This window comes from Perognathus longimembris, chromosome 25, assembly GCF_023159225.1.
Source record: "Perognathus longimembris pacificus isolate PPM17 chromosome 25, ASM2315922v1, whole genome shotgun sequence".
Taxonomy (NCBI): domain Eukaryota; kingdom Metazoa; phylum Chordata; class Mammalia; order Rodentia; family Heteromyidae; genus Perognathus; species Perognathus longimembris.
In genome coordinates, this window is record NC_063185.1 from 15630074 (window position 1) to 15657849 (window position 27776).

The window sequence follows — 27776 nt, forward strand, 5'->3', positions numbered from 1 at the left end:
TTTTTGGTGGTTAGTTGGAAAACAAAGTCTCAAGGACTTTTCTGCCAAGGCTGGGTTTTAACTATTATCCTCAGATCTCAGCCTCCTGAATAGCTAGAATTACAAGACTGAGCTACCAGCACCTGGCTTCTTATTGTTTGTAAATGAAGTAATCTTTGTGCCATTTTATTTGGGGGTACTGGAAATTGAATCTAGGCATCCTAAGCTCATGCTATAGCACTGGATTACATCCTCGGCCCAAGCCACGTTAAGGTGTGCAATGCAGTGGCACTTGGTACATAAAAGTGTGTAAGCACCAAACCTATTCCAATATGAAGCCCCTCCCCCCGCAAATGCAGTAATTGCTGCTCATTTCTCCCTCCCTGTGGACTTCTCTGCTCTCTGGAGGAATCTTGCTCCAACACCTGTTTCCATGTTGGAGCATGTGTCTCACTTCATTTCTGGAAAACACTCCCCCCCCCTTTTCCGTAATCCTCATACTGGGGATTTGAAATCAGAACCTCCTGCTAGAGCGACCTGAGTCACAATGCAGTGACTCAAGCCTTCAGCCCCTCGCTCTTCACTCCTTTCTATCCCTGAGTAATATTCCATTGTATGGACAGACCACAGTTTGTTCCTGTGTTCATCAGTTGTTCCGACAATTCAAGAATGTTTCCTGGGTTTCCTGGGTTTAATCTCCAGTACCAGGAGGAAGAAACAAAACAAAACAAAAATGGGCGCGTGCGCGCACACACACACACACACACACAAAACCCCAGCTGTTTCCGCCTTTTAGGTACTATGCACAGTACTGCTATGACCATCTAAAGTACTTGTCTAAATGAATGTCTGATTTCAGTTCTCCCGATTGAACACCTAGGAGTGGAACTGCTGGGTCACACGGCAGGGCCACGGTTAGCTTTCTTTTTCAGAGGAAAGGATGTTTTAACTTCCTGGATTTGAATGCCTTTGAGTGTCCAGTGTTTTGACTCAGTTTCCTTTCTTCCCATCGTCTTTCCTACGCTGGGCCTGTTTGACTCATTTCTATTATGTGTCTGCTCCCCCCACCTCTGGCTCCTGAATTTAGCTATCCCTAGAGGGCTTCCAAAAAATAAATTAATTAATTAAAGAAAGACACGAAAAACCAACAACAGCAAAAACTCTCAGGAGGCCGAATTCAGGTGCTAAGGTGCAATCTCTTTCGGGTTCGGGGTACTTGTTTGGCTCAGTCTCCAAAGAGGAAAATAAGGGTTTACCTGGAAGGAAGCATCAAGGATCTGAGGGGTGAAGACCAGCCAGGCCAGGAGGAGGAGTGGGCGGGCGGTGCGCCCTGCGGGGCTCTCCACGGGGCTGGGGGCTCCGGTTCCCCCCTGGGTCCCAGCCGAGGCGCACAGGGATGACACCCCCACCCCCACCCCGGGTCCGGGGCGCAGCAGGCGGCGGGGCGCGCGCTCCGGAGGATGGAGATCGGCTGCAGGCGGAGACTCGGGGCGGGGTCCGGTTGGTTCGCGGGGTGGGCGGGGGTTGTCCCCCCCCCGTCCCCGCCCCCCACATCCGGGGGCTGGGCCAGGCCGAGCTCTGGGCTCCCGGCGCCCGGGGTGAGTCAGGCCGGGTTTTCCCTCCTCCTCCTCTAAGACCAGTGCCGCCGAGCGCGTCCCTTCCTCGCCAATCCGGCTCCGGCGCTCTCCCGCCCGCCCGCGGTTTCCCCCGTGCCTGGCCACCGCGATCTCGCAGTCCCGGCCCGAGCGGGCGCCGTGGAGGAGGGTTCGAACCCGCGCCGGGGACCCGGAGCGCGCGAGGGGCGCGGACCGAGCGCCGAGCCGGCCGGCGAGCGCGGCGTCAGCATGGTGAGTGGGGCGCGCCACGGGCCGGGGGGGCGCTGCTTCCCGAGCTCGCGTGCTCCGGGCGCCCTTGGACAGGCTGTGCAGCCCCCGTGCCAGCCAGCCGAGGATCGGGGCTGAGAGATGGGCGGGGGTGGCAGGGTGCGCCCAGGTGTTTACCCCCCACCCCCCGCCCCCCGTTTCCCGGGCACTGAGGCTCTGCCACAGAGTGGGGACCGATCGATCGTCTCTCCTTGGCTTTCCTGGGAGCGTCGCCCGGGTCGGTTACCCCCCGGGGAGCCTCGGCCAGGTGGGACTGGTGCCCTTGGCTTCGGAGTCTGACCTCGGCCCAGCCGCAGGGCTTGGCCCCGGGGAGGGGCGGGGGACCGATGCGCCCTTCCCACCCCGCCCCCCTGGAGCTCCTGGAGGATCCCGGCCACCTCTACCCGCCTTCTCGGGATCGTGGCAGCCCCGTGGGGATGCTGACCTCGTCTTCACCTTCCTGGGGAGATCTCTCCCCTGACCCTGCGCCTCAGGATACCCTCCCTTGAATTTTTCTTAGTGTTGTGCCCCAGCCCCTCTGCTCTCTCCCAGCTCGCAGCTGTGGACCTGCGGATTGGGTGACAGGATGGCAGGTACCCTGTGCCAGCCCTGGTCGTACGTAGCCTTTGGTCAGTCCAGGACCAGGTGGGAGCTAGGCTCTTGGGTGTATCAAGAAAGAAGACTGGACCCCCCTCTCCTCCCCAAGGAACAGCTCGGGCCTGTCAGTCTGTCTTCTTCGGAGGGAGGGAGGTGAACCGGGAGGCCCTCCTGGGTCCGGGTGATCAGCTCCTCCCAGCCCTCCCAGGCAGGGCTCCTTTGCCTACTGGCTGCGTGTGGGTGTGTATGTGCCAGACTGAATGAACGCGGCCAGCCAGCTCCCGCCACCGCCTTTAGCGCTGAAGAGTCCTGCAACAGCCAAGCTTCCACTATTTCCTCCTGACCCCCAAGGGCAGGGGGAGGAATCCCAGGCTGAGAGATAACTTCCACTCCATTCATACCAGCCTGGCTGCAAACGTCCTTGGGAAGCAGTCTTGGGGGGAGGGGGCTGGGCAGGCTACATGCAACAGCATTATGTGTCCTGGGAAGGTGACCCCTAGCTGGGACAGCCTTGTGCAAGTAGAGACACCTTCTGATCTGAGACTAGAGAGATCACGCCTCTATAGGGGGTCTTGAACAACATGGCTTCCCCATTCGAGGCCTCAGTTTCCCTATTTGTAAAATGGACTGAGGGTCATTATGGCCCTGCCTAGATAGATCTGTTGATGGTGTGTGTGTGTGTGTGTGTGTGTGTGTGTGTGTGTGTGTGTAAGAGAGAGAGATTTTGAGACAGATCCTGAAGGGCAAGGGCTGAGAACGGGAGTTCCGTGCCATCGTCACACAGTGGTGCCAAGACCACTCCTGCACAGGTTAGCCCCTAGACCACGTCTCCTCCAGAGTCTCCTGCAGCCAGGGCATGCCCGCTTCTTCCTCCTCCCTGTAGTCACCCACCGCCCCCCATTTGGAGCCTGGGACATTCCAGTCTCATTCCTCTGGGGCAGCTGCAGTCACACCCCTTAGCAGGCCTGATCCTCTAGCAGGTGGCAGGACACTCCCCTGAGGCCAATGGGCCCCAGGGGCTTAAATTCAGGGCCTGGGCAGTGTCCCTTAGGTCTTTTGCTTCAAGGCGGGTCCTCTGCCTCTTAAACCACAACTCCACTTCTGGCTTTTTGGTGGTTAATTAGAGATGAGTCTCATAGATTTTCCTGCCCTGCCTGGCTTTGAACTTGTTTTCTCAGATCTCAGTCTCCTCAGTCGCTAGGATTACAGGCGTGAGCCACCAGCACCCAGAGAGATGACAGAACTCCCATCGGAGGAGGATTCAAATCTGTACAGGGAACAGGTGCACAGATTTTTTCTCTGCTTGGTGGCCAGGGCAGCCCCATTTTCCTATTTCTACCAAGAGTTGTTCCAGAAGAGATGCCCCCTCTGTGTTTGGGGCTCTCAGTGCTGCTGGCTCATCTCGGGGTTAGTGAAGGGGCCCTGTTGGGGCCAGCTGGGGCATGTGGAGAATATGGCTGCCCCAAACCTCCCCAGCTGAGTGATTGTGGGTTTTCACATCAGTGCTGAGCTCTGGGGCCCAGGGCAGGTAGCCTGCTGTGAGGAGAGCCGCCCAGGCCCTCAGAGAAAGCCCATGCGCTCCGCTCTGCTGTCTTTCTGTTCTGTGGAGTCCCTTGGAGGCTGCGCAGCACCAAATCCTTTGCAGCCCTGTGTGCTCTGCTGCCCGGGTCTGAGCAGGCAATCTCCAGTCTTAGGCTTCCAGGCAACAGAAGGAAGGAATGTATGTGTGTGTTGGGGGAGGGGTGGAGGTGGAATGGGTTCTTTAAAAAAGGATTGTCCCCTGACTGAGACCTAGGTCTGGGACAGCTTCCTAGAGAAGCTGGTGTGGGGGGGGGGGGGGGGCCTCAGCCTTGTGGGGAAAGCTGATAATGCAGCCTGAGGGGTTGCCTAGGAGGGACTGGGGGTGACCTTGTGCAGGCTATATGGTCATATGTTGTTGGGCCTCTCTCTCTTATCTTTCTCTCTTTCCACTCTTCTCGTGGCACCCCCCCCCCTTGTTCACCACCTCCCCCAAACTGGGGCTTAAACTCAGGGTCTTGCACCCTTGCTTGGCTTTTTCATTCAAGGCTGGCGCTCCAACACTTGAGGCACAGCTGTACTTCAGGCTCTCTGTGTGTGTGTGTGTGTGTGTGTGTGTGTGCGCGTGCATGCTAGTCCTGGAGCATGAACTCAGGACCTGAGTACTGTCCCTAAGCTTCTTTTGCTCAAGGCTAGCTCACTACCACGTGAGCCACAGCCCCGTTTCTGAATAGTCAGAGATAAGAGTCTCACAGACTTTCCTGCCCCGGCTGGCTTGGAACCATGATCCTCAAACCTCAGCCTCCTGAGCAGCTAGGACTATAGGCTTGAGCCACCAGTGCCCTCCTTGCGGTTGCTTCTCTTGGTATCCTGAAGTGCATGTCTGCCCAGAGGAGGCTGACACAGTGTGTTTGTGGTGAGGTGAGCAGACCTAGCGTCACTGCCGCTGCCCCCGCCCTTCTGGCCACACAGGACTCAATGGTTCACAAACCTTTTCACCTCTGCAGTCTCTCTTGTCATAGTCACCCTATTAAAGAAGGCTGTTAGTGTCTGGGGTGGGTCTCCACAGAGAAGGGGGGCTGACTATCCAGAGCCCAGCAGTGACAGATCAGTGTACTTTTACCATACAGTGCTGTCTTGGTGGGCCGGCTTGTCACCGCAAGGAGGTGTCAGATGGGGAGGAAGGATCACTCAGTTCCAGTTCTTTTTGGCTGTGAGTGACATTTGGGCCCTGCTACACATTTAATAACTGTAGTTTGGATTCCTTGGCGTCTTTACCCTCTCCATTGCTGTAGCCCAGGGCTCAGTCATCTCATCTTTCTGATCTCCAGGAAATGGGGGCAGTATTGCTGGGTGCTGGTGGCTCATGCCTGTGATCCTAGCTACTCAAGGGGCTGAGATCTGCCTGGGAAGGTGGCTTAGTGCTAGAGTGCTTGCCTAGCATGCATGAAGCCCTGGGCTTGATTCCTCAGCACCACATAGATAGAAAAAGCCACAAGTGATGCTGTGGCTTAAGTGGCCAAGTGCTAGCCTTGAGCAAAGAAGCTCAGGGGCAGTGCCCAGGCCCTGAGTTCAAGTCCCAGGACTGGAAATAAATAAATGAATGAAACAAGAGGGTGAGATCTGATGGCCACAGCTTGAAGCCAGTTGAGTCAGGATAGTCCATGGGACTCTTATTTCCAAGTAAGCACCAAAAAGCTGGAAGTGGAGTTGTGGCTCAAGTGGTAGAGCACTAGCTTGAGTGGAAAAGCTAAGGGACAGTACCTAGGCCCTGAGTTCAAGCCCTAGTACTGGGGCACACATGCAAATACACACACACACACACACACACGGATACACACAGAGGAAGGGGTGGTATTATGGTATAGGACTAAATAGTGAAATCCCCTAAGAAGTGTCTGTGTTTGTCAGGGGCCCAGTATCTGCATTCCTTACAGGGTTTGACTGTTCACAAGGGGCTCAGCTGGGTTGTTCAAACTCACAACTTGCCTCCCTGTCTTGAGGTGTAAGGAAGTAACCTGAGGGAGCGTTGGAAGGTTATGATATTGGCCCAGGGTGCAGTTGAGGGCTGTAGAGCTGGGGTGGAGGACCAGGCTCACTCACCCCTCGAGGGAAGCTTTGTCTTTCGCCAACACAAAACCTGGAAATGGTTGAGGAAGACCCAGCCTCCTAACGGCCATTGTGTGGGGGTGGGAGTGGGTGTCCGGGAAGCTTATTGGATGGGTGGAGGACACCCAGATGCAGCCTCACTGACTGCCCGGCATCTGCTCGGGGAAATGGGAGGCGTGTGTGGGTGGGAGAGAGGCAGAAAGGGTAGTATTCACTGCGTGTAGTTTATACCTACTGTATGCTGGGCACAGGGTGGGGCAGGACACATGAATCAGTGACTCTAGGGTCCAGCCCCTGCCTTCCAGAGTGTGGGTCCCAGCTCTGTGAAGGGAGACAGTCTCTAAGTCTGGTCCCATGGTGTGAGGAAACCTGCCCTGGCCAGGCCTGGAATTATCTTACCACTTCATCGCCAGTGATAAGCACTATCATTACCTTTCTAACAGCCAGGCTCCCAGAAGCGAGGGGCTTGGCCAAGGTCACACACTGATTAACCCCGCCACTGGCTGGGATTTGAGGCCCACCCTGCTGTTGGAAGGCTTTGGTTTAATAGCAGGAAGGCTTTGGTTTAATAGCAGTATGCAAAGGCTGGTGAGCAATGGGCTTGTCCTTTCCCCACTCCCTCCCACTACTACCCAGACCTGAACACCTGTTCAGGAAACCGGGGCCATTGTTCCTCCCATTGGGCCTTTCCTGTTTGTATCACCATCCTTCCTCCTCTTGGGCCCTTCCTGTTTGTGTCCCTCCCACTGTAGCCCACCCCCACCTCCACCCCACACAAGCCATGTGTTTCCCTGGAGTAGGTCCTGAAGGAAGAGGAAAGAATAATAAAGTTCTTTCGTTCCTCCTTGCCCCACACATTTGGTGAGGAAGCTGATGGAAGAGGGAGAAAGGGCAGATAGAATCTGAGTCTGTCCATGGTAGCCCTTTGCTAGTCTAGGCCTGGAGGCCTGCCCCCCTCCTCGCCCCCCCCCCCCCCCCCCCCCGCCATCCTGCTGCTTGAGGACCTACCCTCCCCACCATGGCCACTAGCTGGAGCTCCTTTCCGTCTAAGATTGAAGCCAATTCAGTAGTGTGTTTGACAGGCAGGTGGCTTTAGGGGCTGTATTCCTTTATTTATTTAATTTTTATCTTGTGCTGCTACTGGGGTTTGAACTTAGAGCCTGGGTGCTGTCCCTGAGCCGTTTTGCTCAAAGCCTACCACTTCTGGCTTTTTTGGTGGTTCATTGGAGTTCAGGATCGTGGAGACTTTCTGCCAGGGTTGGCTTTGAACTGTGATCCTCGGATCTCAGCCTCCTGAGTAGCTAGGATTAGAGGCGTGTGGCACAGAAGCCTGGCCTGTATGTCTTTCTCTTGCCAACCTCTCTGGCACCCAGGGCCTCTGCCCACAGCCGCCTCTCTGGGGCCTGACAGGAGCCATCAAGGGCTTGGTTGAGGGCATTCAGGAAGGCTACTGAGGCTAATGGAGACTCTTGATTCCCAGAAGCAGCTGCCTGTGCCCTGTTGAAACTTCATGGCCACAGCCTCAGGCCCAGCTGGCATTGCCATGGGAAGCGTGGGCAGCCTGTTGGAACGGCAGGACTTCACCCCCGAAGAGCTTCGGGCAGCACTTGCCGGGTCCCGGGGTTCACGCCAGCCAGATGGGCTCCTTCGGAAGGGATTGGGTCAGCGTGAACTCCTCAGTTACCTGCACCTCCCCAAGAAGGACAGCAAGACCCCCAAGCGGGCACCAAGAAATGAGCCTGCCGATTATGCCACCCTCTATTACCGGGAACATTCTCGGGCTGGTGACTTCAGCAAGACTTCGCTGCCGGAGCGGGGTCGGTTTGACAAGGTATGCCTCTGCCCCTGGACCTTTATCTGGGGGATGTTGGGGGTGGGGAGGTGTGGCCCTCTTTGGGGACCCTCATACTGGCTGGGATGGGGTGAGGATAGGGCAGAGACTGAGGTGTGGACAGCCTGCCACAGGCTGGCCCAACAACAACCCCTCACTCACACCTGCCCCCCCCCCCACCCCGTCTCTCTGCCAGTGCCGAATTCGCCCTTCAGTCTTCAAGCCTGCCGCGGGCACCGGGAAAGGCTTCCTGTCCATGCAGAGCCTGGCTGCCCACAAGGGCCAGAAGCTGTGGCGCAGCAATGGCAGCTTGCACACACTGGCCTGTCACCCACCCCTAAGCCCAGGGCCCCGTGCCAGCCAGGCCCGTGCGCAGCTGCTCCATGCCCTCAGCCTCGATGAGGGGGGCCCCGAGCCAGAGCCCAGCCTGTCTGACTCCTCCAGCGGGGGCAGCTTTGGCCGAAGTCCTGGCACTGGCCCCAGTCCCTTTAGTTCCTCCCTTGGCCACATCAACCACCTTGGGGGCTCCCTGGATCGAGCCTCGAGGAGCCCCAAGGAGGCTGGGCCGCTGGCTGTGCTGAGCTGTCTGCCTGAGCCACCACCCCCCTACGAGTTCTCCTGCCCCACTGCTGAGGAGGTAGCTGTGCTGCCTACGGCCTGTGAGGAGCTCAAGAGGGACCTCGGTGACCAGAATGGCTGTAACCCCTTCTCACAGGTGAGGAATCCCCTGCCCTGGGGTCTCTTGGTATTGGGATTTGGCTAGACAGGGATTTCCCCCTGTCAGCTTGACTAATATGGCTCTGCACAAAGGAATAGGGGGATGTCACTGGGTCCTGGTGGCTCAAGCCTGTAATCTGAACTACTCCAGACACCGAGATCTGATCCTGTCAGTGTTCAGAGCTAGCTGGGGAAAGAAAGTCCTTGAGACTCCTATCTCCAATTAACAATCTCCAAACCAGAAGTGGAGCTGTGGCTCAAGTGGTGGAGCACTGGCCTTGAGGGAAAAAGCTCAGAGACAGTGCCCTGCTCCTGATTTCAAGTCCCAGGACCGTCCCAATAAAAGCAAGGGAACGCCTACCCTTCTCTCTCCACATCCCAGATGGCAAGGAAGCTGTGTCACGGGTAGTCCTTGCCTGAGAGCTGTGCAGGAAGGAGGGGGAGTGTTTGGAGGGCATCCCCATTTGAGGGGTATGTGTGGCTGGGGTGTTCTGGGTCTGGTGGTTAATGAGACCAGTGGTGGCTGCGTCATTAGGGTGGTGATCTGTGGGATGGTGGAGCCTGTAGCATCCAGCGATGGGCCTTTGTCTGGATATCTGCCATGGCTGCACTGGCCCCATCCCATGCCTTCCCCCCCCCCCCCACAGGTACTAGAGGAACGACATCGGCTGTGGTTGTCCGAGCTAAAGCGCCTATATGTGGAAAGGCTGCACGAGGTGTCCCAGAAAGCTGAGCGCAGTGAACGCAACCTCCAGCTACAGCTGTTTATGGCCCAGCAGGAGCAACGGCGCCTGCGCAAGGAGCTACGGGCTCAGCAAGGCCTGGCCCCTGAGTCTCGGCCTGCTGGCCCTGTGCCAGAGACTGACCCCAGTACCCGACCAGAAGAGGAAGCTCGATGGGAGGTAGGAGACCCATCAGAACTCCTGTCCCAGTGCCCCCCCCGTCCATCTTCCGCCCACCCCAAGCCCCCAGCCTGCACCCTACACCCTGCTTTTTCCTTGGCCCACGTGCATCCATGCTGCGCTTCCCCCACCCCCAGGTCTGCCAGAAGACGGCTGAGATTAGTCTCCTGAAGCAGCAGCTGCGGGAAGCCCAGGCGGAGCTGGCACAGAAGTTGGCTGAGATCTTCAGTCTGAAGACACAACTTCGGAGCAGCCGGGCCCAAACCCAGGCTCAGGATGCCGAGCTGGCCCAGCTGCGGGAGGCTGTGCGCAGTCTTCAGGAGCAGGCCCCTCGGGAGGAAGCCCCAGGCAGCTGTGAGACCGATGACTGCAAGAGCAGGGGGCTCCTGGGGGAGGCTGGAGGCAGCGAGGCCCGAGATGGTGCGGAGCAGCTGCGCGCAGAGCTCCTCCAGGAGCGGCTCCGGGGCCAGGAGCAGGCGCTGCGCTTTGAGCAGGAGCGGCGGACTTGGCAGGAGGAGAAGGAGCGGGTGCTGCGCTACCAGCGAGAGATCCAGGGAGGCTACATGGACATGTACCGCCGGAACCAGGCGCTAGAGCAGGAGCTGCGCTTGCTGCGGGAGCCTCCTACACCCTGGAGCCCTCGCCTGGAGTCCTCCAAGATTTGAGGCTAGCAGAGTGAGCAGACATCAGATGTACTGTCAGAAGATAGCCTGGAGACGCCAGGCTCCTCCCTAATACCAGTCTGGGGCAGAATCTGCCGAGGCCAGCTAGGAGAGGAGCGAGGAGAGGAGAGGAGGGATCCAGTGGGCGGTGGGCTGGATAGGGTGCCAGCTACAGGAGCCAGGGTAAGGCCCTCCTGGCAGAGAGGAGCACCCAGGCAGGACCCAGCCCTGCTCCCCAGAGTGGGTGTGGCCCAGTGAAGGAGGTTGGAGTCTGGAGCCCCTGCCCGATGCAGAAGGGCAGGCATGGGAGAGGGGGGTTACAGCCCTTGGCTGAGGCCTGCCTTGATTGAAGGAGCCTGGGGTGGGGACATTGGCCTCCTCCAGAATAAAAGCACATTTTCTACGAGGAGACCGTGGGTGATAACGTTAGGGCCTCAAACAAGCCAACTTGGGCGGTAGCTGCTTCCAGGGTTGCCATCACGGTGGTTGTTGCTTGTCTGCAGCTGCCCATCATGTGTTGAGAGCGGAGGATTCTTACTCCTCTCTCTCTAGTGCTACCCCATTCTGAAGATGCCGGGTGGGCTGGAATTCTTTTCTTCTGTAGTATCAGTGAAATTTTCAGAAGGAACATTAAATACTAGGGAACTGCAGGAGAATGAAATGACATGTCAATCAAGGTATTTCAAGGACTTGAAGTGTTTATTGGCGGGAAATTGAGCTCAAGTGTAGCAGGCTCCGTGCCAGGTTTGGGGCCAGCCCAACACAGTTTGCCCTGGAGCATCCAGAGGCTTCTGTGGGGCTCCACCCTTTCTGGAGCTCACCTCCCGTCTACCTGAAGGAAGATCTGTGAGGAAAGTTTGTGTATGGGTCATTTGGTAAAGGGTTCCCACCAGAGCAAGAGGAATGAAACATTTTCTCACTTGTATGGAGGGCTATGGGTATTTTTTTTTTTTTTGCCAGTCTTGGGGCTTGAACTCAGGGCTTGAGCACTGTCCCTGGCTTCTTTTTTTGCTCAAGGCTAGCACTCTACCACTTGAGCCACAGCAGCACTTCTGGCTTTTTCTGTTTATGTGGTGCTGAGGAATCGAACGCAGGGCTTCATGCATGCAAGGCAAACACTCTACTGCTAAGCCATATTCCCAGCCGGGCTATGGGTATTTTTAAGCAAAAGTGAGAGGTGATGTAAATTTCATTCCAGAACATTCTCTTCTGGGGAGAAGCGGTTCCTCACTCCTCACCCCTGTCATGTCTCCAACCATACAACTGTCAGCCCTCTTTGACGCCTTCTCTCAGCTAAAATTGGTCTCAAGTCCTTCAAAACTTATGCTCCCTTCCTGTGTTGCTGGCCCAATGCACGTGATGTCTCCGCCTCTCTGTCTCCCGTGGGGGTGGGGCGTGACCATGTGTGTGCACACACACACACACACGTGCATGTGCCAGTAGTCCGAGCACTGTCCTTGAGCTTTTTTTTTGCTCAAGACTGCCACTCTACCACTTGAGCCACTGCTCCACATCTGGCTTTTGAGTAGTTAATTGGAAGTAAGAATCTCATGGACTTTTCGGCCTGGTGTGTTTTTGAACCCTGGTCTTCAGATCTCAGCCACCTGGATAGCTGGGATTACGGAGGTGAGCCACCAGTGCCTGGCTTTCCCTGTTTTTTGTTTTGTTTTTAAATTATTCTTTCTTCTATAGTGCCTTCCTATGTAGCCCCAGCAGTCTTTGAACTCTAATCTTTCCTTAATCTCCCAACCAATTCCCTCATTTCTAGACACAAAGTCTTGCTTTTCATTACAGATGCATCGTTGGAAAGGTTGCCATACATTGGTTGTGTGCTAGGCACCTGTATTGGATTGCTGTGGGTTTGGGGGGCACTGGATGAACTTCAGGGAAGACCATAACCATCTCTCTAGTCCCTTCCTTAGGACCACTCAGGCCTTCTTAGAAGTGCTCCACGGAGCCCTAGGTTGCTCCCTCCAGCGGTCCTTTGGTCAGGCCAAGCCAGGCAGTCCCTTAGGCCCAGCCAGCGGGAGCTGGGGTGGGCATGGCCATTGGAGGGCTCTGGCACAGAAGCTGACTTGTCCCTCCTTTTCTTCGGGAGGAGAGAGGGGTGTGAGTTGTCTGCTTTGTTTATGGCTGGGTGAATGGCAGGGGTGTGTAGACAAGTGCTTGGGGGTGGTGGGTGTGTCTAAGGGGGTGTGTTTAGGACTCTAGGGTTGGAGGCTAGAAAGACAGCTTCCTGTCCCTCCCTCTCCCCATCTCTTCCCAACAGTCCCACACCTGAGCAAGACCCATACTTGGATAGATCCGGTGCCTCCAGAAGACCCCACCTAGCCCCTCACCTGGTCAGAGGAGGGAAGAGGGAAGTGTCTGCCTTCGCAAGCCAGTCCCCACAAACTCTGCTCCCCACTGCCATTCCATGGGCCCCTTCAAATCCTAGTCTGTGGGCCTTTGGACCCTCAGACATCCTCCCATAACTGAAGCCGAGGTGCTGGCCTGAGTCCTACATCACTCACCACAGCTGGGAACTGGTCAGGCGGGGTACCCACGTGCCTCCCAGTGGCTGGGGCCCACCTTTTGGTATACCAGCTCTGCAGAACAGCTCCCCACCCAGCAATTAGGGAGCTGGGCCGGCCAGTACAGCCAGCGGGGAGTGGGTGGGCGGTACCAAAACTTGGCAGTCATGCCAGAAACCAGGGCCAGGCCCAGATATAGGGGGGAGGGCGCCTCAGAGAACCAGATCCTGGTTAGCTCGTCTGTGCTGGGCAAACCAGTTCCTTGGTCACCAAGCAAGCTGGGTGGCTCTGGGGCCAGCTGGTCACAGGTGTCACAGTGGTTACTGTTTGTGCCAAGTCCTCCCTCCTGCCCTTAGCTTCCCTCAGGCTCCGCCTTCCCCTATGGTCTCCTGGCTGACACCTGGCCCTGGGTAGGCAGTTCTGTGCAGAAGTACGGCAAACCCTCAACACTGTACTGTTCTCTCTGGCTCTAACCCCTCCTGTTCACTCAGACCTTCCAGTCAATCTTTGGACACTAGCCTGTCATGAGGCCTCCAAGGTCCCCGACAGTGGTGCCCCCTTGTGGTGTCAGTGACCTCAGCAGCCCCCCAGCCCTCCATCCCTCATCTGCCATGCCGTCCTGGCTTGAACCAAAGACCTACAAGAAGAAGCAGGTACAGAGAGGCCAGGCATTGCCACTGGAGGGTGAGGGCTTCAGCAGGTCCTGACCTTGTCAGGGAGGTAGGGAAGTCTGCTGCAGCTCTCCTGGGCAGGGCCCTGGTGCTCCTTGCCTCTCCCAGAAATTCCCTGAACTCTCTCTTCCTTCTCCCACTCTGCCTGCAGCCCCCTATGCCTTCAGCTCTTTCTGCCGCCACTGTAATAGTTCCATTGCCTCTGCCGCCACTAGGCTGTGGGCCTTGCCTGATCTGGCTTCAGCCCCAAAGGCACTAGGGGAGGTAGACACAGGGTTCACCAGACTTGCCCTCTCCCCAATTTGGATAGCTGCAAAGTGAGTGGGCAGTAAAGTGTCTTAAGTTGGCCTTTGATAGGCACCGTTCCATGCCAGGTCTGTGCCAAGTATGGGGGCTCCAGAGCCAGGGAGTGGCTTTCCCTGCATGGAGATGTACTGAGGGTCTGGTGAGAAGCCAAGGGGGTCGGCTTCCCCAGGGCCTGTCTGTCCCTGTGCTAAGAGCACCGCGCCTCCACACATGGAGAATATTCGAGATGGTGGTCAGGACCAAGCAGGAAATGAAAAAGAGAATCCACAAGAGCTGAGATAGACTGATATGGAGACAAGTCAGCAGGGCATGGGGAAGAAAGAAGAAGAACTTGTCTGGAGCATAAGAATCTTTTAAAACTTTTCCTCACAGGGCCCCAATGGCTCACGCCTGTGACCCTAGCTACTCAGGAGGCCGAGATCTGAGGATCATGCTTTGAAGCCAGCCCAGGCAGGAAAGTCTTTGAGTCTCTGATGTCCAATTAACCAGGAAAAAGCTAGCAGTGAAACTGTGGCTCAAATGTTTGAGCGCCAGCCTTCAGTGAAAAAGCTGAGTGAGGGACAGCACCCAGGTCAAGCTCCAACACCTTCACACACACAAAACCAAAATCCCAATGAGCAAGGACTGACTAAACCAAGCTTGTGATAAAACTGAGCTTGACAGTGAAGAGCGGAACGCAAGGACAGTCACACAGTGGGGAAACAAAAGACAAAGGTGAACTGGCCCGAAGTCAAGGTTCAAGGGGCTTTGCTCACTGCTTGGCTGGCGGTGAGAGACCAGGGCCCTGGAGAGGAAGTGGGGCCGCCTGGGGCGGTTTCTTAAGCCTGTGAGGTCCTGTCAGCTCTGGCTGGGCCCTCAGCCATGAGTAAGAATCCTTCAACTCTTCGCCCCCACAGCTTCCTCCCCAGCTGTGGCAGCCAGGACCACCCAGGTGCACGCCAGGCATCAGCAGGATGCTCTCCGGCTCTGCGCTGCCCTGGTCCTCTTCCCTGCCAGGTGTCACAATGTTTTTGAGCCGGATTTCCTCTTTCCTATGAGGAGGAGGTGGCTCAGCATCTCTGTGCACCTACTGTGTTCCAGCAGTGAAGACAAAAGCCCTCTCTGCAAAGGAGCTTTTATGCTAAACATAGGGGAAGCAGAATTAAGGGGCTAGAAGACTGAACCAACAAATAAACACATAATTTCAAATAGAGGTTGGAAAGAAAACAAAGCTGGGTTGTGCAAGTGCCGCAAAGAAAATAGGATTGTGCAAGGGTAGGGGAGGCAGGGAAGAAGTGGAGTGGAGGCGGTATGAAAAGTTCCAAGGTGGGGAGGGGGGGCGTTGAATGGCCTGGGGTGAGGCTGAAAAGGGAGAAAGCAACAAGTCAGCAAAATACACCTTTCTTTTTCTTTTTTCTTTTTTTTTTTTGCCAGTCCTGAGCACTGTCCCTGGTTTCTTTGTGTTCAAGGCGAGCACTCTACCACTTGAGCCTCACTCAGCACCACTTCTGGCTTTTTCTGTGTATGTGGTGCTGAGGAATTGAACCCAGGGCTTCATGTATGCCAGGCAAGCACTCTACCACTAGGCTATATTCCCATCCCTAGACCTTTCTTTTGGGGTTGTTTCTTGTCTAAGTCTTTGAAGTCGGGAGTGTTGGGGGGCGTCTCTGTCTCTTCCCTCCAACATAAAGAGAGAATGGATAGACATCACACCTATAATCTTAGCCACTCAGGAGATTGAGATCTGGAGATGGTGGTTCGAAGCCAGCCCAGACAGGAAAGTCTGTGAGACTCTATCTCCAATAAACTCCTCAGAAAAAGCCAGAAGTGTCACTGTGGCTCAAGTGGTAGAGCACTAGACTTGAGCAGAGAGGCTCTGGGGACACCCAAGACTGGCCAAAAAAAAAAAAAAAAAAAAAAAAGCAAAAATGTCAGGGAGAACTGGAGGCCATGAATTCAAGCCTCAGTACCAGTAAACAACAACAAAAAAAGAAAAAGAAAAAAAAAGAGGTTGGATCCTAAATTCAGTCCTTTCCTAGGTTTGTATTTTTCCTGTTTGTTGGGCAGATAGGCAACCCGTACCCCATTTTAGGAGTTTAATACCTGCCCATATGGTGGGTAGCAGGGCAGTGGCTGCCCTTCCTATCCGGCTCCACTCCTGCAGGTTCTAATTCTTCCATTGAATATGTAGTGGACACAATTAAGGTCTGGACTTAGGGGACCAGCAAGGACAAAAATGAGAACTTTTAAACGTTTACATGGGGGGGGGGGAACCTATGTAGTGCTATTTAGGATTTTTCAGGTTATTATTTTTTATGTTTGCGTTGCCCAGGATAGCAGGGCCTGGCGGCCACCAGCTAGACAAGCCCTCCTCCACTGAACCAGTCTAATTTGAATTGAGAACGGAAAGTTGTGGACTTGGCAGCCCCCAGCCAGGTGGCCGTGGGGGAAGAGCCCGGAGTCGGACAGATTCCCACCGCCTGCCTGGCTCAGGGCGGGGCCGCAGGGATTGGTCCACTGGGCGCCACGAGGGCGTGGCCATGGACGCAGGAGGCGGGGCTCTGCTGTCCGCCACGCCCCTTTGGGCGATTCCATTTGGCGCCTGGGGGAAGCCGCGGACGCACCGGACGGCCCACCCCTCTACGAAGCTGAGAATGGGCGAGTCCGGCTGAAAGGCGCAACCGCTGCGTCTTCCGCTTCCGATGACAGCGGCGCCGGAAGTCGGGCACGGCTGGCTGACGGACCAGGTGAGAGCCGGCGGGCTCCGCGGCCAGGAGGTGCAGGCCGAGGGCGGGGCGGCCCGAGGCGAAGGTGAGGGTCGCGGCTGCCGTGGGGTGCGGGCAGTATGGCTGGGTCCCCGGGCCCGGGCCTTCCCCAGAAGCCCCCTTCCTCTCTCCCTACTACGCCCCTAAACCGGTCCGTCCTTGGGCTTGTTCTCTTTGCAGGCGTGGGCCCCGGCCCGGGTGCGGGCACCCCACGGGTCGTCGGACCCGGGCCCCGCCCTCCAAAAGCTGCTTCCCGTGGTGCTGTCGCTCCGGCTAACGTCCCGGGCTAGGTCCCAGGGGCCAGGTAACCTGTGCCGGTGGGGTGTGGGAGGTCCCAGCTGGGCATTTGAGCAGGGACTTTGGAAGAATGAGTCGGAGTTTGACATTCACTTGCACGTTGTGACCAGGGCACGTGGGGACTTTTTTTTTTTTTTTTCCATCTGCCACTTTGATCTTGTGAGAAAAAGGAAGATTTGAAACTTCAAATCGGAAGGCACCCTCAATCAAGAGAAGGAACTGGACCCTATGACAGGGTGACTGGGTTGAGGGTAGGGCAGCATTACATACCGTGGCCTACGGGAGCTTCTAGGCGTAAATGACATTTGTCATATTTAATTGGAAGGAGCCAGTCATAGGAAGATATGAGGAAAGCAGTGTTCCAGGCTGAGGGCAGAGGCAATGCAAAGGCCCTGAGGCCAAAAAACAAAACAAAACAAAAACAAAAACACCAAACAAACACACACACCGGAACTGGGCAAGAAACAGAAAGAAGGCCAATGTGACTGGAGTATGGCAAGAGAGGGGGAATACAGCGGTTAGAGAAGAGGTTGGAGAGATAGTTGGGGTTTGTTTGCATAGAGTTGTTGGCCATAGAAAGGAGTGCGAATTTTTTCTAAATACAATATCTATTGCTTTTGGCCAAGTAATGATACGTAGAGAATGGATAGGGGTGGAGACTGCCAACGCATCAGAATTAGGTCAGTGGGTCCGTGCCAGTGGCTCATTCCTGTGATCCTAGCCACCGAGGAGGGTGGGATATGACAATCTGGGTTTGCAGCCAGCCTAGGCAGACAAACCTGAGACTTATCTCCAGTTAACTAGGAAAAGGCCAGAACTGCCAATGTGGCTAAGCAGTAGAGAACCAGCCTTGAATGAAAAGAAGTCAAGGGAGAACAAGAAGTCCCAAGCTTAAGCCCTAGTACTGGCACCAAAAACAAAACGCAAAAAACCGGAGAAGGAGAGAGAAAAATGAACAATTACAAAAACATTAGGTTAGTGGTGGCTGTCAATTCTGTGTGAGGCGATGGGGACCTCTTCCCTGATTTGCATAGCTTCTCTTTCATGTTGAAGATTTGCGAGGATCACCTTGTTCCTGCCTTGGTGTTATGTCTCTTCTTGCTCACTACAACATTTTGAGCCCAGGCCCCCCCCCAAAAAAAAAATCTGTGCATGCTTCCTGAGTACCCCTAATCAGCCAGGGCCTGGACCGGGCACTGACGGGAGTGGGAGGACAGACCAGTCTCCTGGCCTTGAGCAGTTCACGGGGCTATGGGGGAGCCCTGGGAACAGCCTGTCACTGCGCAGCCAAGGGGAGGGCCCAGTGTGTGTGTAGCCCTAGGGACAGGTTTGTGAGGCAGAAAGGGGCTTTATGAGGAGCTGGTGATTACACTGAAGCTCATATTCAGGGTTCAGAGAATAGAAGTGCCTAGGGTACTGGGGCATCTACAGCTTGTGCAAAGAAAGTGAGTGTGGTTGCATAGGGCAGCGTGGTTGGCAGGCAAGGCGTGGCAGTCTTGAACAAAGGGGTGACAGGGTCTGATGTGTGCTCAGGAAGGATCACCCTGGTGGATGGTTTGTGTACATGGGAGGCATTGCAGAAACTTAGGACCAATCACCATGGGTATTAATCATGAGTCTGTCAGGGTCGGGGGGGTGGGGATCCATTTGGACAGGATGGCTCAATCTGAATGCTGAAGAAATAACCTCCTGTATTATCTATGTCTATATAACCTCCTACAATATATACCATATGTATGATGTGTTATATACATTATATATCATAATATGAACTACATACATACATACAGAATATATCTTACGTATACTTCGTGTATGAATTTGTGTGTGTGTGTGTGTGTGTGTGTGTGTGTGTGTGCTGGTACTTGGACTTGAACTTAGCCACAGGTATTTGCTGCTTTCTTCTCTAATGAGTTTGTGGCCTGTAGGGCTGGTTGAGAGTTCTGTGAGGTGTAGTGCCTGGGGCAAGCACTTCAGAGTTCAGAGCCAGGCCCGGTCCACCCTCTTGGTTCCCACTTCTCCACTTCCAGCTGCAGGACCGTGGGCAACCTATTTACTTGTTCCCTGTCATTTTCTCAGCTGCATTTTGGGTCTAATAGCCATACCCATCTCATAGTGTTTTTCTTTTCTTTGTTTTTTTTTTTGCCAGTCGTGGGGCTTGGACTCAGGGCCTGAGCACTGTCCCTGGCTTCTTTTTGCTCAAGGCTATCACTCTGCCACTTGAGCCACAGCGCCACTTCTGGCCTTTTCTATATATGTGGTGCTGAGGAATCGAACCCAGGGGCTTCATGTATACAAGACAAGCACTCTTGCCACTAGGCCATATCCCCAGCCCCAGCCTGCCTTTATTATGTGACTGTGTTACATTGAAACGAACTTCCACCAATGGAATATGTGCGAACACATAGCTATGACTGTGTGTAGGCAGAGTATGGTTGAAACTAGTCATGTGGCTCCTATGGGGCTTGTTCTCTTCTGGTTAAAAGGAGAGCTAGACAAAGGTAACAGGACAGAATTGCAAATAGTCCTTTTCTCGGTCTTAATATAAACATGTCTGTCCTAGCCTGCATCCTTAAACACCCCATTGAGGTTGGAGGGAAGCTGTGGACAGATACACTGTGGCAAGCAAATTTGTTTGTATTGATAGGCTGTGGGGAAGGTGAGATGAATTGAAATAAATGGGAGTAAGCTAGGGAAAAGTAACACTGTTCAAAAAGAACTGTATCATTACCTGACTTATGTAACTGTAACCCCTTTGTACATCACCTTTACAATAACTATTTTTTTGTTTTGATTTTTTAAAATTAAATTTTATTGACAAGGTGATGTACAGAGGGGGTACAGTTACATAATGTAGTAAGTACATTTCTTTTTTTTCTTTTTTCTTTTTTTGCCAGTCCTGGGGGCTTGGACTCAGGCCTGAACACTGTCCCTGGCTTCTTTTTGCTCAAGGCTAGCACTCTGCCATTTGAGCCACAGCGCCACTTCTGGCCGTTTTCTATATATGTGATGCTGGGGAATTGAACCCAAGACTTAATGTATACGAGGCAAGCACTCTTTCCACTAGGCCATATCCCCAGCCCGTGAGTACATTTCTTGTCATATTTATTACACCCTCCCTCATTTTTCTTTCCCTTCCCTAGTTCAGGTAAGCATATATACAATATCTAGTGTACCAAAATCATATACAGTGACCACATGGCATATGCCAAAGGAAGTTCACCTAGTATTTTAAACATAACGACAACAATAAAATCCTCCTGTTTCCTTCTCTTGGAGTTCATTTTGCTGTATTCATTACCTGACTTATTACCTCTGTACATCACCTTTACAATAACAATTTTTTAAAAAAAGAAAGAAATGGGAGTCCTCTCGCAATGCCACCTGTTCACAGGGGCTTGACCCGACTCACCCCTTCCAGGCAGAGGCCGCCATGGAACAGTGCGCATGTGTGGAGAGAGAACTGGACAAGGTCCTGCAGAAGTTCCTCAGCTATGGACAGCACTGCGAGCAGAGCCTGGAGGAGCTGCTGCACTACGTGGGCCAGCTACGCGCTGAGCTGGCCAGTGCAGGTGAGGGTCCACCCCCTGGGAGCCGGCACCAGCCCCACTGTGGACAGGGAGGGCCGGGGCTGCTTGGGGCAGGGTCTCGGCAGCATGATGGTTACTTAGGACGTTGATCCCTAGGCCTCCTGGAAGTGGAGATGTTGCCATTCTCACCTCTTTCAAAAAGCCCCAGGAAATTCGTAATCTACTTGGAATCATTTCCCTTTTGTTTTAAATTTACTTTTTAAATATTTTTTTAATGGTTTTGGGGAATCAAGCCCAGGACCTCCAATATGCTACCACCGAGCTCCTACTTTTCTGTTTTTAACTCTTAAGAGTCTTTAAGGTAATCTCAAATTTATGGGGAAATTCCAAGAGTCATTGAAGGAACTCATACAAGCCAGGCATAGTAGCAGGTACCTGTATATTCTAGCTTACCTGTAATCTCAGCAGTCTGGATGATGGAGATAGGATTGTTGGTATGAGGCCATCTTGGGCTACATAGTGAGACTCTGTCACCACCCCCCCATCCCGCCCCCAAAGGATGGGGATGTAGCACAGTGCTAGATTGTTTGCTTGAACATATGATTGTCTGTACTGCAAAAATGAAACAAAACTAATATATACCCTTTACTGGTCCACCAGCTATGCTGGCGTGTTTGCTTTGTCATTCCCTTAGGTATTTTTATTATTGAGCACTTGAAAGTAAATTGCAGCTGTCTCCTTCACTGTGTAGCTCAGTCTGGTCTTGAACTCCCAATCCTTCTACCCGAGTCTCCTAAGTGCTGGAATCACAGGCCTGGGTGCCACAGCCTGCACTGTATTTTATTTTTATGTCCAACTTGTCTTAGAGTTAACCAGAAAGAACCACTGATCCCTGTGTTTTTGTTCTGGTCATTCGTTAACCTTTTTTTTTTTTTTTTTTTGATTGGTTGTGGGGCTTGGACTCTGGAATTAGGCACCGTCGCTGAGCTCTTTTGCTCAAGGGTGGCACTCTACCGCTTTGAGCCACCGCTCTACTTCTGCCTTTGGGGTGGCTAATTGGAGATAAGAGCCTTACAGACTTTCCTGCTGGGGCTGGCTTTGAACTGTGGTCTTTAGATCTCAGCCTCCTGAGTGGCTAGGATGATAGGCTTGAGCACCAGTGTCTGGCATCAACTTACATTTTGAAAGTGTACAACTCAGTGATCTAAACTGTATTTGTAGAGTTGTCCAATCATGATTACTGTTTAATTTCAGAACATTTTTCAATCACTCTCAAAAACATATCCAACCCATGAAGACTCCTTTCCTCCTTGACTTCAGCCTTTGGCAACTTTTTAACTATTTTCTCTATGCATTTACATCTTCTGGACTCTTCCTATAAATAATCACAATACATGGGCTTCCTTAGCTTCTGGCTATTATTATTAGTAGTAGTATGGTGTTTTGCTGTCTGCTTGTTTTTGTCATGCTGTGGCTTGAACCCAGGGTTTGGAGCATGCTAGGCAAATGCTGTGTCACTGAGCAACATCCCCCGCCCAGAATTGTGCTTTCTAGGTTTGTCCCATTGTAGTATGTTTCAGTACTTCATGCCTTTTTTAGCTGAATCTTATCTATCCCATGAGTGGTGAATGAACATTTGAGTTGTTCCTATCTTTTGGGAATGATGCTGTTAAGAATATTTATGTACAACCTTCTGTGTGGGCATATATTTTCATCTGTCTCAGAATAGATGTACTGGGGTTCTATGTAAAGCATGTCTAACTTGTAAACATAGAGAATGCGAGGTAGGAATACAGTCTATGAATCAATGAGGTGTGTAGCCCACAGCAAGTGCCCAGTGGTCTTCACTCATAGCAATGTGTGATTTTACAGATGAGGAAAGAAGTCCCTAAGAGACTGCCTTGGCCAGCTCCCAAGTCATGCCGTTAAAAAGTGGCAGGTCCTGGCATAGCAGCTAGGGATTTCCCTGTGGCATCCGGGGTGCTTCCGGGGCTGCCAGGCTGGTATTAGGAGAGGAGTCAGACACGGTCTGCTGCAGAAGCAGGTGTTCAGCCGTCTCTGTTTCTCTGCAGCACTCCAGGGGACCCCTCTCTCTGCCACCCTCTCCCTTGTGATGTCCCAGTGTTGCCGGAAGATCAAAGACACCGTGCAGAAACTGGCTTCAGACCACAAGGATATTCATAGCAGCGTGTCCCGAGTGGGCAAAGCCATTGACAGGGTGAGCACATGGGTGGCCCCAGGCCGGAGGGTGGGAGCACTCTGCCGTGAGTGTGCACTGGGCCTGGTGGGAGAGCAAGGGTGAGCGCCCAAGTCACAGGGCCTTGTCTCTCCTCGTCAGAACTTTGACTCTGAGATTTGCGGTGTAGTCTCGGATGCCGTGTGGGACTCGCGGGAGAAGCAGCAGCAAATCCTGCAGATGGCCATTGTGGAGCACTTGTACCAGCAGGGCATGCTCAGCGTGGCGGAGGAGCTGTGCCAGGCACGTATACCAGGAGGGGCAGGACCCTGGGAGGGGGCCTGTTGGGTGGGCCTGCTTCCTACTGGACAGCCTTCTCTCTAATGCCAATCTCTGCTAGTCCTGGGGCTTGAACTCAGGGCCTGGACACTCTGTCTGAGCTTCTTTTGCTCAAGGCTAGCACTCTACCACTTGAGCCACAGCACCACTCCCAGCTTTTTCTGTTTGGGTGGTATTGAGGAATCGAACCCAGGGCTTTATACATGATAGGCAAGCACTCTACCACTAAGCCACATTTCCAGCCACTCTCTGCCACTCTCTCTCTCTCTCTCTGTACACTTATTTTAAAAAGGAAACCAGTTCCCCCCCCCCGCCATAAAAATGGAAAGTAGCTCTAAAAATATACACATGACAAATAGCAAAGTCAGCGATTTCTAGAGTGAGTTTCTGGCCAGCATGCCAAGCCAAGCTTGATATTAATGAGTGATAAAGTAGCACTGGTTACGCGTTAAACACACTGGCAGTGAACGTAAAGGAGACTTTGCCTGTGTTGAACAAGAACTGAAAAGAAATGGTTTTCTCTGCAGGCCATCCAGTGCCAAGCCCCAGGGCTGTCCAGTCCTCCCAGGGGTGAGCTCTGCCATCTGCATTGTGGGATGAGCTGGGGCACTCCCAGAAACCGGCTGGTGTCCCCAGAATAGAAATGATCACAGAGACACCAGCCATGGCAGGGAGGGAGCGCCAGTCAGCACCTCCTGCAAACCTGCCTCCCCTCCCCAGCCAGTCCTCGGTAGATGACTTCTTATTGTGTGCGTAACAAAAGTTGGGAAACCCTCTTTCCACAGGAATCAACGCTGAATGTGGACTTGGATTTCAAGCAGCCCTTCCTAGAACTGAACCGAATCCTGGAAGCTCTTCATGAACAGGACCTGGGGCCGGCACTGGAGTAAGAAGCCAGGAGGGGGCCAGCAGCTGCCCTCCCACCCCCAGGGCCCAGGGCCTGCCCCTAGGCTTCCAGCCCCGCCACAGGCCGCTCACAGGCTTTTGGAACCTTCCCTGGGAGGGGCCCTCCACAGCACCAGCACGCACTAAACTGGCCCTTTCTTCCAGATGGGCAGTCTCCCACAGGCAGCGCCTGCTGGAGCTCAATAGCTCCCTGGAGTTCAAGCTGCGGCGGCTGCACTTCATCCGCCTCCTGGCAGGTGGCCCCGAGAAGCAGCTGGAGGCCCTCAGCTACGCCCGGCACTTCCAGCCCTTCGCTCAGCTGCACCAGCGGGGTGAGTGCCCAGGGTACCAGGCTGTGTGTGTGCTGCCCAGTTCAGCCCATGTCTGGATGCAGCCCCGGTCCCTGTGCCCACGTGGGGCTCTGCTACTCAAGTACCTCGATGACTCTTTCAGCCCTCTACCTCCTGGGTGAAGTTGAAGCCAAAACACTTAAGTGCTAGCATGGTAGTATGTGCCTGTAGTCCCTAGTACTTGGGAGGTTGAGGCAGGAGAACCATAATAGGAGGCCTGTTTGGGCAATGTAAGCAAGGCTTTATTCAAAAACAAAAAGAACCCTAGGGGGGCTGGGAATGTGGCCTAGTGGCAAGAGTGCTTGCCTCCAATATATAAAGGCCAAGGTTCGATTCCTCAGCACCACATATATAGAAAAGGCTAGAAATGGCGCTGTGACTCAAGTGGCAGAGTGCCAGCCTTGGGCAAAAAGAAGCCAGGGACAGGGCTCAGGCCCTGAGTTCAAGCTCCAGGACTGGCAAAAAAAAACCAAAACCCTATGGTTTTCTTTCTTTTTTTGTGAGACTGAGACTTGAACTCAGTACCTGATGCTTTCTTTGCTCATTGGCTGTCACTCTGCCAACTGAGTCACACCGCCAACTGAGTCACACCTTCAACCCCAACGCCAAGGTTCTCCATCCACCTCTGCCAAACCTTTTGGCTCCCAAACCATTTTCATGCCTCTTCCCATATGGATGCAGAGTATGCCAACCCCTTCCACTGCTTGGCCTTGAAGGGCTCTGCCTGCCTGTTAAGACTCTCTTAGCTCTAGCTCATCTTTCCTGAGCCCATTCCCTCTTGCTAAGGTTTCCTTCTATCTTGCCTGTGAGGTGCTCACCATAGTAACTCATGCTGTTACTTTTTATTAGCTTCACTCATACTTACTGCTTTAAATTTTAAGCAAAAGCTGGCTGTCATGGTGCACGAGTGCAGTCCCAGCTACTTGGGCTGAGGTAGGGGGATTGCTTGAGTTTAGGAGTCGGAGGCCAGCCTGGGTAACATACTGAGACCCTGTCTCAGGACAAATAAAAATTTTATTTAGAAATAAATAGAACAGCGTGTGTGTGTGTGTGTGTGTGTGTGTGTGTGTGTGTGTGTGTGTGTGTGTGTTGGTAGAGATGGAGGGAGCCCCCCAGTCCTTACACATGCCAGGTCAGTGCTCTACCCCTGACCCTCAATCACTAATTCCAAGTTTCCACTTTAGTGCAGCCTCCCAAAAGCTCCAGACCCGGATGTGTGATTAAGGGAGCTGAGTTGCAGTTGGTGAGGACGTGTGTGTAACAGACCCCTACCTGCTCCCCAGGCATTTGGAAGGCTGGAGACGAGGGAAAGTCTCCCTTTCCACCAGACTCCATGTTGGCAGTGACTCGTACTTGCAGACTTGACCTCCCCACTGGATTTCAGGGACTCAGCTCTGCCAGGGGGCATTTCAGCCCCTGTGCAGCCTGGTCAGGCCAGGCCCCTTGGGCTGGCTCTGCCCTGCCACCCGTGGGGAGGGGGATGGGGCTTGGGTGCTCCCTAGCACCTGCCCTGGTTGCCTTGCAGAGATCCAGGTGATGATGGGCAGCCTGGTGTACCTGCGGCTGGGCCTGGAGAAGTCACCCTACTGCCACCTCCTGGACAACAGCCACTGGGCGGAGATCTGTGAGACCTTCACTCGGGACGCGTGTTCCCTGCTGGGGCTTTCTGTGGAGTCCCCACTCAGCGTCAGGTACAGCCCCCTCCTGCCCCCTCTGCAAGTAGGAGGCCTTGCCATGTGCCAGGAGCTTTCCGGGTAGACACTGTGAGCCCCTCCGCTAATCCAGGTCTTCCTGGTCTTGTCTCAGCTACCAGTTCCTGTCAGGGGAGACAGAAGTGGCTGAGTAATGTGGACTTTGAGCTATTAAAGCTTAGATGTCTTCTGTACTGTCCGTCCAATCTCACCTCCCAGCAATCCCATTTATGTCTTACACGGAAGTAGAGGTTCATGTGAGCTAACCTGCCGTGCCCTAAGAAGCAAGGGTCTCCGGACTGATCTGAGCCATACTCCTCCCCCCTCCCCCCAATAGTATGTGGATTTGGGTCACAGTGGCATTTCCAGCCTGGGCAGCGCTGGCTGTGAGGCAGGGTGACTGCTGGACGGGACTGCTCTGTGCACTTTAGGGTACTTATTGAGGTTCCGGCGGCAGGCTCTCTACCTCCTGTGAAATCTGGAGAACAGAGCACCCATTCCCCATTTCTTAGCATGAAGTTGATAGTTATACCATGTGTACCAACAACCCTAAAGGGAGCAGGGCCCCTTCTACTTGACCGTCGGCCTTCCTCCCAAGGATGATGTTCACTGTTCTGAGCTCATCTCTGCCCCTGGAGCTTCAGCTTTTGGGGCTCAAGAATTCAATCCCCACCTGAATGCATAGGACTTTACCAGCAATCAGGGAACTTCCTGCCCTTTAGAGCCCTTGGGCTGTGCTGTGCCATGCTGCTCCAGCTCTTGCAGCCTCGGTCTCTGTTCGTAGCTTTGCCTCTGGCTGTGTGGCGCTGCCCGTGCTGATGAACATCAAAGCTGTGATTGAGCAGAGGCAGTGTGCAGGGGTCTGGAGCCACAAGGATGAGCTGCCGGTGAGGCCTGGGAGGGGACAGGTGGTGGGAGGCCGAGCAGGGGAGGACTGCCAGTGGATGAGGGACTCACCCCTTTGCTGTCCTCCCCAGATTGAGATCGAGCTGGGTATGAAGTGCTGGTACCACTCGGTGTTCGCTTGCCCCATCCTCCGCCAGCAGACGTCAGACTCCAACCCCCCCATCAAGCTCATCTGCGGCCACGTCATCTCCCGAGATGCGCTCAACAAGCTCATCAACGGAGGGAAGTAAGTTCCCCTGCCGGCTCCATCTTGGCCCACCTCTCCCGCTGACCAGCCGAGATGTTCATGGTTGTCCTCCCTTTGCAGGCTGAAGTGTCCCTACTGCCCGATGGAACAGAACCCAGCCGATGGCAAGCGCATCATATTTTGATTTTTGCCTCCGAGGAACTTCGTTGGAAGGGGTTTGTGCCCCACAAGCCCTGGTCTGTTTTGGAGGGCAAGCAGGTCCCTTTCGGAGCACCTGGCTGAGGAGCAAAGCACTACCATATGGGCCAGACACCTGCAAGTCTGCACCCGCAGCCTGCCCTGGGCAGTCCGCTCCTTGGCTGTAAGGAGGGAGATGCCGGCTTCTGTGCTCTGCTCTTTCTGGTTCTGCCCTTGACTTCGCAGCAGCCAACAGAGGCGCAAAGTCCTTGGCCATTGTCAACACTTTCCCACGCCTGCCAGCAGCTGTCTTTTACTGCCATACACTCAGCCCTCGGGTGTGCAGCTGCGGCCTACCTCCCCCTCTGTACAGCCCCATCTGTACGTATCACCCCCTTACTGTAAATAGTCCACACTAGAACCAATGTTGTCATTTTATAACTTGAAGCAAATAGAGTCACAGCCCTTCTCCTTACCTTGGCACCTTGAGCTTCACTGGCAAACCATGATGCATACTCACGCCTGGTGCCTGCCACCATTGGGCCTGGAGGCTGTTGCTAGCAAAGCCATGGCCAGCCACGATAGCACCTAGGCCCTTGGTTGGGGGAAATGGGGGACCCTATCGGAGATGCTTTCATATGTATCCATGTAAAACGAGATCATGGAAAGGTAATGGGATGGAAGCTGTGTGTTGTGTGCTGAGTCGGGTGGGGCTTCTGACAGCAGGAAGGAACTTAGGTCTGAACATCTGGAGAAGGGCCATTGTGTTCAGCAGAACAGCCTGGGTCTTGCCTGTAGCTTCTCAGCCCTGTTTATAATTTACTATG

General features: G+C 53.9%; 2 protein-coding genes and 1 long non-coding RNA gene across 5 annotated transcripts; all 3 read left to right on the forward strand.

Moving 5' to 3' along the window:
- The first annotated feature begins 1603 nt into the window (after positions 1–1603).
- N4bp3 (NEDD4 binding protein 3) lies at positions 1604–11113 on the forward strand. Its single transcript, XM_048334344.1, has 5 exons — positions 1604–1826; positions 7546–7896; positions 8093–8611; positions 9261–9515; positions 9653–11113. Exons 2-5 carry the CDS (start codon positions 7576–7578, stop codon positions 10178–10180), a joined length of 1623 nt encoding a protein of 540 aa, XP_048190301.1. The 5' UTR covers positions 1604–1826; positions 7546–7575; the 3' UTR covers positions 10181–11113.
- On the forward strand, positions 6657–27776 carry LOC125342204. Its single transcript, XR_007209169.1, has 3 exons — positions 6657–6668; positions 7223–7229; positions 27511–27776. It is a non-coding gene; the product is annotated as an uncharacterized LOC125342204 (long non-coding RNA).
- On the forward strand, positions 16337–27370 carry Rmnd5b (required for meiotic nuclear division 5 homolog B). 3 transcript variants are annotated; one of them, XM_048334347.1, is made up of 10 exons: positions 16337–16457; positions 20103–20280; positions 22311–22456; positions 22577–22717; positions 23539–23639; positions 23804–23970; positions 25514–25679; positions 26464–26566; positions 26657–26811; positions 26893–27370. In XM_048334347.1, the coding sequence occupies exons 2-10, from the start codon at positions 20142–20144 to the stop codon at positions 26954–26956; spliced, it is 1182 nt and encodes a 393-aa protein (XP_048190304.1). In that variant the 5' UTR covers positions 16337–16457; positions 20103–20141; the 3' UTR covers positions 26957–27370. The 3 variants fall into 3 exon arrangements, with proteins under 3 accessions (XP_048190304.1, XP_048190305.1, XP_048190306.1); XM_048334348.1 differs by having other exon boundaries at positions 16378–16457; positions 20130–20280; XM_048334349.1 differs by lacking the exon at positions 16337–16457 and having other exon boundaries at positions 20241–20285.